This window comes from Priapulus caudatus, unplaced genomic scaffold, assembly GCF_000485595.1.
Source record: "Priapulus caudatus unplaced genomic scaffold, Priapulus_caudatus-5.0.1 Scaffold168, whole genome shotgun sequence".
In the NCBI taxonomy this organism is placed as follows: domain Eukaryota; kingdom Metazoa; phylum Priapulida; class Priapulimorpha; order Priapulimorphida; family Priapulidae; genus Priapulus; species Priapulus caudatus.
The window spans coordinates 245,613-253,511 of record NW_014577229.1 but is presented as its reverse complement, the minus strand read 5'-3'; the positions used below and the strand labels follow the sequence as shown (position 1 = coordinate 253,511).

Sequence of the window (7,899 nt, the reverse complement as noted above, 5' to 3'; positions counted from 1 at the left end):
TATCTCTCTCGCCCTCTCTTTCTCTCTCTCTCTCTCTCTCTCTCTCTCTCCTCTCACCTATCTCTCTCGCCCCCTCTCTCTCTCTCTCTCTCTCTCTCTCTCTCTCTCCTCTCACCTATCTCTCTCGCCCCCTCTCTCCCTCTTTCTCTCTCTCCCTCTCTCTCTCCCCCTTTCTCTTCCTCTCCCCCTCTTCCTCCCCTCTCTCACCTTCTCACCCCTCTCTCTCCCTCTCTCTCTATCCCTCTCTCTCCCTTCCTCTCTCTGCATCTCTCTCCCCTTCCCCTCTCTCTCTCCCCCTCCCCCCTCTCTCTCTCCTGTATCTCCCCCTCTATCTCTCTCTCTCTCGGCTGACGATTTGCGTGACGCTTCGCGAACATTGCCGGCGATTGTGAGAAGTAAAGGTGCGCCAATTGGCAGAGAAATGGCGCGTGAGATTTGCCACGGTGCGAACACTCCGATGCAGAAAACACAATTAGCTCGTGTCTAAATAACACTTTCTGTGCAAATTGCGCGGGAAATTCGATTCCCGCGCTCAGGTGAGTGAGAAATTACATCAGCATTGCGCAGACCGTTACCGCGAGTCGAGCGCATGACGTCACCGCGTCGAGAGGCGGGAAGGAGTGGGAAGAGGGGGAAATAGAGAGGGAGAGAGGGGGAAGAGGGGAGAGAGAGAGAGAGAGAGTGGGAAGAGGGAGAGAGAGAGAGAGATTGGGAGAGAGGGAGAAGAGGGAGAGAGAGAGGGGGAAGAGAGAGAGAGAGGGGGGAAGGAATGTCTGCCTGCCTACCTTCCTGCCTCCCTGCCTCCCTTCCTCCCTCCCTACCTCTCCCTGTCTGCTTGCTTGGCTGCGTGCGTGCTTGCCTGCCTCCCTCCCTGCCTGCCTCCCTCCCTGCCTCCCTCTCTGCCTGTCTCCCTGCCTCCCTCCCTGCCTCCCTCTCTGCCTGTCTCCCTGCCTCCCTCCCTGCCTCCCTCTCTGCCTGCCTCCGTCCCTCCCTCCCTGCCTCTCTGCCTTCATGCCTGGCAGTGTGACATGTCGAGTGAAAGCTTGAACCTCGATGCAGAAAATCGCGTAACGCTCGGACCAGCGCGTCTTGAATAACAAACAGTCCAATTGCACTTTATTTACTTTATAAGCAGACGAGCGGCGTGAGAGTCGACATGCTGGCCAGCAGGTGGCGTGACGAACGAACACGTGTAGTAGTGTGCTCTCTCGCGAGGCGAAATACTCGCCCAGCGCGCGCGATGCAAGCCAAACAAAGCTTTCACTCAAATGGCCTATCGGTGAACGCGAAAACACGCGGCCGCTAGATGCATTAGCCGAATCGAACTGTGGCGTGAAGTACATTTAATCCAATTTCTTGCCTGCGGGCGAAAATCGACACAAATGTGTTTCTGATATTGGGAGCGCACGCGCGCGCGCAGGGGGAGGGGTGGGGAATGAGGGGTGGGGGAGGAGGGGGAAGAAGGGGAGGGGTGGGTGGGACCTGCGGACGGGCGGGCGGTGCGGGTACCCATGAATGGCGGGAGACTTTCCAGGCACACGCAGCTGCGGCCGCCTCTCCCACTCGCCCGTGCATGCGCGAACACTCGCGGTGGGCGGCTCAATATATCGACTCGTATCCCGCTATATATCGCCCGGCTGTTTGCTCCGCCTCGGGGCATCGTCAGCGTCGTCGTCGTCGTCGTTGTCGGCGGCGGTAGTTGCTGGAGATTGCGGCAGAGTTTCCTTTTCCCGCCGACATGAATCATGTGTCGTTGTCGTGTGTTCGCGATCGCAGGGATCGGCTGCTATACTCACGACGAGGCGCGAAGCTGTCAGACGCGCATAGCGGGTGATATGGAGGAGGGGAGATGAAGGAGGGAGATGGAGAAGGGGAGAAGGGGAGAAGGGGATATGGAGAGGGGATCGAGAGAGATGGAGAGGGGGAGAACAGGCGATAGAGAGAGGATGGAGAGGGGGAGAAGGGGCGATAGAGAAGGGATGGAGAGGGGAAAGGGGCGATGGAGAGGGGATGGAGAGGGGGAGAAGGGGCGATGGAGAGGGGATGGAAAAGGGAATGAAGAGGAAATAGTGGAAGAGATGAGGGATGTAGGGGATGGAAAGCGAATTGATTGGGAGGGGATGGAAAGGGGGAGAGGGGTGGAAGAGGGGAGGCGTTGGAGATGGGTAAAGAGAGGAGAAGAAGACGGAATTGGATTTGACGTGCAGAACAATATTCAACACGCATTTTCTAATATATTACCTATGTACCTATGTACCTATGTATATGGTATACCTGAATTTATTTACTAGTATAATCAACGTGATAATTTTATTTTGAACGGATAACAAATCTAAAAATCTACGCACTCATCAAGAGTGCATGGTTTCTACAGGTATTGTTCGCACGCGTTTATTTAATTTGAGCGCTGTTAATGTGTTTATGTTTATATTTTTGTGTTTTTATGTGTTACATGTTTATGTGAATGTGTTAATATGTGTTACATGTATGTGCAAATGTGTTATTATATGTGTTACATGTTTATGTTTTTGTTTACAGAGAGCGGGTCGGAGGCGGGCGAGGCGTCATCGCACGGGGACGCTGACGATAGCCAAATGCGCATGCGCCTAAAGCGCAAGCTGCAACGCAATCGAACCTCGTTCACGAATGAACAGATTGAAGCTCTAGAAAAGGGTGAGATTTCTACACATTTATACAATTATATTGTTGTATATATATATATATTATAATATATATAGTGTGTTTGTGTGTGTGGTGTGCTGTGTGAAAGTGTGTGTGGTTGTGTGCGTGTGCGTGCGCTGTGTGTGTGTGTGTTTGTTTGGTGGTGTTTGTGTGTGTGTGTGTGGTGTGTGGTGTGTGTGTGGTATGTGTGTGTGTTGGGGAGGGGCGTAGCGTGCTGCGTGCGTGCGTGCCGTGCGAGTGTGCTGGCCGTGCGTGCCGTGCGTGCGTGCGTGCGTGCGGTGGAGTGTGTGCGATGTGTGGTGTGTGAAAAGAAGAAAAAGAGAGAGAGAGAGTTGAGCAAGATTAACAAAATAATAAAATACACCTTAAGAAATTTTTTATGTCGAAATAATATTTATATAATATATTAGGATAGTATATATAGTTATATGATTATAGGGTGATAAGTTAATGAGCCATCTCGACAGCACTGCATTCTGGCTGCTCATAGTAGGAACTTCTGCAGCGTACATAGGTCCATTGTTCCAGTTACGATAATATGGTACTAATATATATTCGGATAAGGTTGGAATCGTAATGTATGTCATTAGACATATGCATTGCGCGCAGTGGGACCACCGATGTCAGTCAGGAAAAACAAATTACAACTCGCAACGTAAAGAGCAACACAGCCAAGACGCCGCCCGCTTCCAATCGCAAAGACTTAATTATATTTCGCGGAGACAAAACGACATAAAATGACGCCGGAGACATATATCAGAATCACTTAAGGAAGGTAGTCCGGGTTTCCATAACCGCATCCTAACAACGCACAGCGGGTAAACGAAACAGAAGAAGCCAAATGAAGAATGCAACTCGAATTACGTAAAGTTAATGCATTAAATCTGGATATAATATAATATAGTTATATATAGTATATTATATAATTATAGTATGAATAGTAATTAATGATAAAAACCGGTGCACGCTGGCTGTCGCTGTCTGTTGCTGCGGCTGATGGCTGTTACTGCTGTTGCTCTGCTGCTTTGCTTGCGTGCTGCGCTGCTGCTACCTGCTACTGCTGCTGCTGGCGGCTACGCTGTACTGCTGCTGCGCATGCTGGTGGTGGGGGTGGTGCTGCTGCTACTTACTGCTGCTGTACTGGCTGTGCTGCTGTAGCTGCTGCGGTTGCTGCTGTGCGTGTGCTGCTGCGTTGTTATGGCGCTTGCCAGGGTCCGCTGCCTAACACATGATCCCTCATCAACACTTCTCTGTCCAACGGCGGAGATGCGACTAATCCGTAGACCCTAACATGAAAGCAACGCTGATGAATACATGAAAGCTCCAAGTTTGAATGAGTCGACTTATTCGCTTTCACAAATTCCTGTATCGATCACAGTGCTACGTACGTCCGCGCGCCGGCGGGCGGCGCGCGGCGCAGCGGCCACCGCGTGTTCGGGAACTATAACATTTAAAACAAAACCGTTCTCGCAGTCCCACGGCATCACGCCCACATTCGTGTGGCTATGCTAACTGCCTCTCTCCTCTAGGGCAAGCGGAACGGGCCATGTTGTGGGGATCGCGATTCTCACAATAGGGGAAAATCGTTGAGAAAAAAGCTCCAAAAGAGGAAATAGCTGCGCGATAACCCTTTGGCACGAACAACAAAACGTGCGGCGGCCAGAAAATCCCGCCCAGATCAGGAAATTAACGAAACGCCAAAAATCAAAAGGAGGCCGAACTTTGTCTTCTCATCTCTCTCTGCTCTCGGTTCTTCTCTTTCTCTCTGAGAGTTCGTATTGAAATTTTACGGCACTTGCGGAATCGAATCCCTTCCTCTCCCTGCATCGCCAGCCCGCCGCCGCACCGAGGCCCGATTTTTTTGTAAAAGAATACTCCAAGTGCATGCAGAAGAAGATTCGTCGAGCCCCGCCATTACTTGACGGGCAGCGGGTGCCGCCCCAGGCAGGACGAGGAGAGAAGAAGAGGTAAGAGAGAGAGAAGGGCGTGTGTCGCGGCGGTGCTGTACGCTCCATTGTTATTGTTCGGGTGCCGGCAATGAACTGCGCCCGACTGCAAATAGTATTACCGTTGAATTATTTCATCTGCTTTCCATTTTTTAAAATAAATAACATGTGCGGTCGGCCGGTCCGTATGCGCAGCATACACGATAACAATACGTGGTGGTTGTGTGTGTGTGTGTGTGTGTGTTGCTAGTGTGTGGTGGTGTGTTTGTGGTGTGTGTGTATGTGTGATTATGTGTGTTTGTGTGTTGTGTGTGTGTGCTGTGGTGTGTGTGTGTGTGTGTGTATGTGTGTTGTGTGCGCAGCGCAACTGTCTCGTCTGGGTGCTCCTGTACGCGGTGTGTGCGTGCCCGGTGCGTTGATATGTGTGACGTGTGTGGTGTTTGTGGTGGATGTGGTGGCTGTGTGTGTGTGGTGGTTGTGTGTGTGTGTGTGGTGTGTGTGTGTGTGTGTGTGGTGTGTGTTGTGTGTGTGTGTGGTTTGTGCTGTGTGTGGTGGTGTGTGTGCTGTGTGTTGTGTGTTGTTGTGTGTGCGCCCGCGCAGACCGTTGATTCGTGCATGTGTGTTCGTGTACGCGGGTGTGTGCGTGTTGTATGTGTGTCTATACGTGCATATCGCGAAGATACTCATCTCGCATTATTGACGAGGGATAAATTAAATATATATATAGTGATAAAGAGAGAGAGCAAGAGCAGAGAGCAGAAGAGAGCAGGAGAGAGCGAGAGAGGAAAGCGGTGAATTTTAATGTGTGACGCACGCCCGTTGTTTGCGGACAAACGATGTCGGCTGCGGTTTGTGTCGGCCGCCGCTCAACATTGCACGATGCTCAGAATTCTCTTCCGGTTGCTTGTATTGAATGCAGTGCAGAAATGATAAAGGATAAAATTCCGAATTTGTTTTTAAATAGAATGCATAAAAGATGCATTTAGGAGGGTACCTGTTTAGATTTATACATACAGCGGCGGTTTTTTTTATCGTTCCTATATTTTTTCCTCTTTCCCTCTTCTATGTTTCTCTCTTACTCTCTCGCTCTCTCTCACTCCCTCTCTCTCTCTCTCTCTCGCTCTCTTTCTCTCTCGCGCTCTCTTGCTCTCTCTCGCTCTCTCTCTCTCTCTCCATCTTTTCCTCTTCCTCGTTATTCTTTGCGCACGCTCTCTCGCTCTCGCTCGCCACTCATACCCTTTCATCTAGTCGATGCGCCTGCCTTTCTACCCCCTCCCCCACCCCACATACACACATCTGTCTCTCCCTCATTCACACCTCGCAATCTCGCACGCTTTTAGGCATCTTATCAAATTTAACGAGAAAACTTTAAAAATAATTATTCTGAATTAATACGCGCGCGCGGCCGCCCCGGACAAGAGAACGATGAATATCGCTGGATATCCATCACATTAACCGCGCATGTGTCACCGCCAGAATGAGCTCATAATCAAATGAACAAGATGGGCAATTTTTCGCCGGCATAACAAATTGAATCAGGCCACGGTAATGAGACAAATATTAAGCGATTATTTATATTCATAACTTAATTATCTTCGCCGCACGCGCGCGCGTTGTACGCTATCAGCAGCTGCGGCTGTACGACTGAGATGCGTTGCTGCTGCTAACGCGGGGAGAGACGCAGATGTGAACCTTATCCATGCAATACAGCATCCGTTCTTGTCTGCTCGCGGTACAGGTGGCGCCACTACAGGCTGCAAATTTTTTTCAGCGGGCCGAAATTTCGGGTTGCCTGCGGCTGAATGTTTCATTCGTGCGGTTCAAACCGAGATCTGACGAATTACGTTAACGGGGGAACGTCATTATTTATTTGTTACGCGGCGGTAAAAATTACTGCGCTTAAGATGGAAATTATTTTCTCCTTTTTTTTTAATGCGTAAATCATTTATTTCAGAATTCGAACGAACTCACTACCCGGATGTGTTTGCCAGAGAGCGACTAGCGGCGAAGATCGGACTTCCCGAGGCACGCATACAGGTAATACTACCTTCTAAATTAACTATTAAAATAAACTTATCTTTTCATTACACACTTTATTTTAAACTTTCAACTTGATATTTAATTCTACCTTTCAAATGCTCATTTTTATTTTTAACTTTTAATTTTACATTTAAATTGACAATTAAAATTTACCTTTAAATCTAACCTATCAAGTTTTCTCTTTTAATTTATTTTTCGATTATGCCTTTAGATTGACCTTTTGGCGTCTCGAAGAGTCACATACAAGTTTTCAGTCTGTCGAAATAAATTTATTCTATGATCAAATATATCAATTATAAAAACCGCCTCATTTCAATCGTGCTACTCGGATTGATAATATTTTGTGCTGCATTTTCTTATATACAGATGTCTTGTCGTTTAACGACACAATCAAATACAAACAATTCTTCGTCTCAACGAAAAAATAATCGATTCTATTGAAACAATCGTCTATCTCGAACCGCGTCTCTGCCTTCACAACTCCAACATACATGCGACCCACGAATAATTCCCCCGTGCCCCGTGAAGAGATAATTAACGACTAATTGGCGCTAATTGGGGACGAAAATTCTTTCGCAGGTCTGGTTCTCCAACAGACGCGCAAAATGGCGGCGGGAGGAGAAGTTGCGCAATCAGCGGCGTACGCAGGAGAGTTTCGGACCTGCCGGTGCCGTCAGTCGTCTGCAGATGAACAGCGGCTTTCCCAACAACATGTACCCTTCCATACCTCAGCCTCCCATCTCCATGTCGGACAACTACAGGTAGGGACAGTGCGAAATCTATATAACATCAATAAATAAATATATATATATATATATATATAACGTATACATAACGTATATATCCGTCATCATGGTGACTACACACCTACATCTATCAGTCTCCATGGTTACCACACACCTACATCCATGCGTACCCATGTTGACCACACACCTACATCCATCCGTCCCCATGGCGATAGTACGGTCACTAATTCGGCGAACGTGGCAAACGCTCGCGCTGGCTCATAGCGAATTATATTCGCATAACTGGCGATAGATTAGTGTTAGGTGGAGTCAGGCGACCGCTCTCACCCAATCATGCGCTGATGGAACAATGGTGGTGGGCGCCAGTGTGTGTGTGTGGGTGTGTGTGTGTGTGTGTGTGTGTGTGTGTGTGTGTGTGTGTGTGTGTGTGTGTGTGTGTGTGTGTGTGTGTGTGTGTGTCGTCGTGTGTGTGTCGTCCGTCCGTT

The 7,899-nt window shown here is 48.9% G+C and overlaps 1 protein-coding gene across 1 annotated transcript in view; it reads left to right on the top strand.

The window, feature by feature from the left end:
- Positions 1-7,899, top strand: part of LOC106806591 (paired box protein Pax-6-like) — a 34,035-nt gene that overhangs the window by 17,327 nt on the left and 8,809 nt on the right. Inside the window, exons 3-5 of the mRNA XM_014808583.1 lie at positions 2,539-2,673; positions 6,583-6,665; positions 7,248-7,429. Of these exons, the coding sequence (XP_014664069.1) occupies positions 2,539-2,673; positions 6,583-6,665; positions 7,248-7,429 (400 nt within the window). The remainder of the gene's footprint in view (positions 1-2,538; positions 2,674-6,582; positions 6,666-7,247; positions 7,430-7,899) is intronic.